The sequence below is a fragment of the Ixodes scapularis genome, unplaced genomic scaffold, assembly GCF_016920785.2.
Source record: "Ixodes scapularis isolate PalLabHiFi unplaced genomic scaffold, ASM1692078v2 PGA_scaffold8__174_contigs__length_109621045, whole genome shotgun sequence".
Lineage (NCBI taxonomy): Eukaryota > Metazoa > Arthropoda > Arachnida > Ixodida > Ixodidae > Ixodes > Ixodes scapularis.
This window is the reverse complement of record NW_024609883.1, coordinates 104,903,299-104,907,046: the sequence shown is the minus strand read 5'-3', so window position 1 is coordinate 104,907,046 and position 3,748 is coordinate 104,903,299. Positions and strand designations below refer to the sequence as shown.

The 3,748-nt window shown below is 41.4% G+C and overlaps 1 protein-coding gene across 1 annotated transcript; it reads left to right on the top strand.

The window, feature by feature from the left end:
- The first annotated feature begins 1,249 nt into the window (after window positions 1-1,249).
- LOC121833647 (vitellogenic carboxypeptidase-like) lies at window positions 1,250-3,421 on the top strand. Its single transcript, XM_042287084.1, has 3 exons — window positions 1,250-1,257; window positions 2,178-2,379; window positions 3,224-3,421. The coding sequence occupies exons 1-3, from the start codon at window positions 1,250-1,252 to the stop codon at window positions 3,419-3,421; spliced, it is 408 nt and encodes a 135-aa protein (XP_042143018.1).
- Window positions 3,422-3,748: the final 327 nt, after the last annotated feature.

Below are 3,748 nucleotides of genomic sequence, written 5' to 3'. Positions count from 1 at the left end.
TCTAAGGGAATATAACCTGTACTTCTAAGTACTTCCAACTACTAAGCATTTCCACAGTAATTTGCGCAAGGCTGACTTATTGGCGATATTTTCTTTTTTAATGTCTTATAGACGCCTCTAGCTTAAGAAACAAACGGTGTGACAAATTTTGAGCATCTTAGTATCGATGCGCAGTCAACGAAATTGTAGAATTAGCCAAAAAGAAAGACGAATAACAAGTCAAGTTTCTAAAACTTTCCCTGACCACAGATCTCTCGTAATAGGCGGCTTCCAATATTTTCGCACATTTTGTTTTAGACATCGCTTGACTAGCTGTACCTTTGTCATATTTCACTTTAAATTATAAGGGTTCTACGTTTAATGGAGCCTAAAATAGCAACAAGATATCGTATACACCCCCGTTCATGGCACAGATGTTGACAAACAACAGCTCTTTAATACCATCTTCAATCGTACTCTAGATCTTGGATCCTTTCTTGAGTTCGTTTGAGAGAGAACTTGTGCAATAGCTTGTGTTTCATTCACATATTTTGAATGCACCATGCCGTTCGGCCTTGAGACGCGAAAGTCCAATCGAGCTTCGGACTTACCGACCGCCGCCTTCTTCAGACCGAGATGAGGATTGACGTTCGAACTACTTTCGCGACGGCAGCCTCTGGGGTGGAGCGATACCAGTGATAGCCTTTAGAGCTAGCGAGGGCGTTATCGCGCCTTCCGCACCTCTTAAGGCGATGATTATCTCGGGCCTCTGCTGAATTCTAACGCTCTGGCGAGCCGCTAGGAAGGCTAGAAAGAAGGGATACCGGGAATGATTGATAAACACGAGTTTTTTTTACGACCTCGTCTCTATTGCGTAGATAGAAACACTATTATCAGCTGTGATATCTGCCGCCATGCTAGGTACTCAAACGACCAAATGCTTTATATAGCGCTCTTGCGCTTTATGTCAAGGCTAATCTGATCATCTACGTTTATTAGCTCTGCCATTGGATTTGCGAAAAAAACGATTAGAGAGAGATGAAGCCAGAATATGTTTTTAGTCTACTCCATTGTGCAGTTTAGAAGCTTGTATGATAACAATAAGCCCTGCAGTTTAAGCGCTAAATGTCCCTATGTATCAAATCACTAAGCCTCCCTATTTATCTAAAAAACGACATTTCATTATTTTATTCAGAGATACATCTTGTTCTATTTAGAGCAGAGCTGATATAAAATAACATAGTCAGCCAAAATATAGATGTTGTGGAATATGACCAAGTGAGGAACAGCGATAAAGAAAGGCTGGTGAAACCATTATCATCCTGATCATTGACCTTATCGATGAACGCCTATGTTCATAACGATCATTCTTGAATATTACATGTTTTCCCATTTAGGAAAAAAGTAGCCTATTATTAACAAGTTTTCATCCTAACGTACTCTCAGCGATAAGTCACCCACGATAGTGAACGGACAACTTCAAGAGTGTGTCACACCCCCCCCCCCCCCTTTTCCCCCTTCCTGTTTCTCAAGATGTGACGAATATTTAAGTGTAGCCAACGAATGACACTCTGGTAAACTTCGTCTGCAAACTCGTGCTGAAACAGAAAGGAGAGCACTCGATTAAAACATAAAACATAACCATACCTTTGGAAGCCGCATGCACCAGCTCTTCTTTGCAGCAAGAGCAGATCAGGAAATTCTAAAAGAAAACCGCCCTTGTACCCACTTCCTCTTGGGGCCCCCCTGGGAGCCCCTTCGCAATATCCGGCAAAAAAGTTGTATCCGCAATGTTGGGTCCCGATAAACGAGCTGACAGGCGCGGCGCTTAGACTCGTAGGTCCCCATCATGCTCCTTTAGAGAGGTTTCTTCCTCAAGTGAGGTGGATGAAAACTGTATGAGATCAAAACAACAAAAAACGCATGATATAATCAACGGTTTTCAGATTGTGCGGCGTTGACGCAGGCAGTGTAGTATACAAGGAACGTTATGGCTATAGTCACTGACTGATAGAAACACTTGAAACACAAAATCTTGACGGGCCTTACACGAAAAGCAAATTTTCTTGGCCATACTTCGGCCACTCTTCTTGTAGAGCATAAGTCTAAAGAATAAAACTGGTGCGCGTAGACCATATTGAACGGTAGTTTTACCAAATGATTATTCTTTGATTAAATAAACCATCATTTGCTTGCAGTATACAGGACAGCCCACTGCTTCTATCCCTATACATCCAAGACGGGAAAATTGAGGACGCAAAACTGTACAGCAGAGTGCCATTTTTTTACGAATCGAAAGGAGTTGAAGCATTTTCAGGGTTCATCACGATCAACGAGGATGCTCAAACTAATTACTATTTTCTTCATACTAAAATACACGTTCTTGCACAGATCGTCCAGGTGAGTGCTAAGCCTCATATGACTTTACATTGTGACCAGATTGCATGCTTGAGCAAGCCGAATTTAGCACCCGATTAAAGCTGCTAGAGTGTGACAGATTCACTCGACAGCCATTTTATAGAGTCGATTGTCTCAAACGTTTACACCGTCTTATACTCGAGAACAGTAAAAGAAGGCGTGATTGTAATCGGCAGTGCCATGGGTTCAAACTTGCAAAATCGAGGTGACCAATTGAATTTATACTGCTCTGATATGAAAATGAATCAGTGCGTATACACTCCAAAGAAAGTCGGTGAGTTCACTTTCCTGCTGCACCCGAAGGCAGTCAATCAGTGTCAATAACAGAAGTATCTCAGATTATAATGAAACTTGTAATACGATTAGATCTGAAAAATGTAGTGGTCGCAGGGTCAATTAGCAAGTAAAATGTCATGGGCATGTTATTATTTTTTCTGCTAAGCTTATTCGGAGCTTCGTCATTCGCTGGTATTTATTGTTCGCCTTGATCTTTTTTCTTGGTTCTGATGAGGATTCAGCTCATACACTTTCTGTAAGCCTGCATGGCCCGGATGCTACGTCGCGACGAAGCTCGAAGATTCCCACAAGGTATATTCTCTTTAAATGTTAACGCTCCACTCTAATGGATTGTAGATCAGGCAACTGTACATGTCGTCAAAACCAGGTAGACAGTTTTTCTTGGGAAAGCGCGACAAACTGCTAATGAATATAAAAACACCTTGTTTATTTGAAGCTGACAGTTCTGACCCATTTCTCCAACCTACTCTGATTCATTTTGATAACATATTGCTTGTAAATATGACTAAACAATAATGTTTAATTGCAGATAGTAAGGAAACCGCCCCCTCTAATTCTATGGCTGTCAGCAGGCCTGCGATCATCATCTTTGATGGCACAGTTTGTGTACAATGGGCCTGTCGCCATTGACGCTACTGGACGCACCGGGGAAAGATCGAATTCTCTGGCTAATTTTGCTGACGCAATCTACTTGGACCAGCCAGCGAGAACAGGATTCAGTTTCTAAGCAAATGAGAACGGGCCTTCACAAAGTATAGAATAAATGTCAGCCAATATTATGACTTTCCTGCAGCAGTACCTCATAATACTCAGCGAGTACAATGGCCGTGAATTCAGGAGTACAATGGTGAGTGCGTCACTTAGTTTTTTTTTATTATAGAACTCACACACGCTTAGATAGTTTGAATACAACCTTATATGAAGTGGATATGATCGTCAGCTAAAATACTTGTTAGTCAGTGGAGAATGCATGCTCTAAAGATTATAATAGACATAGGTTGTGTAAATGCACTAAAAGCCTTATCACAGCTTCTAATATATCTGCCATGAAATG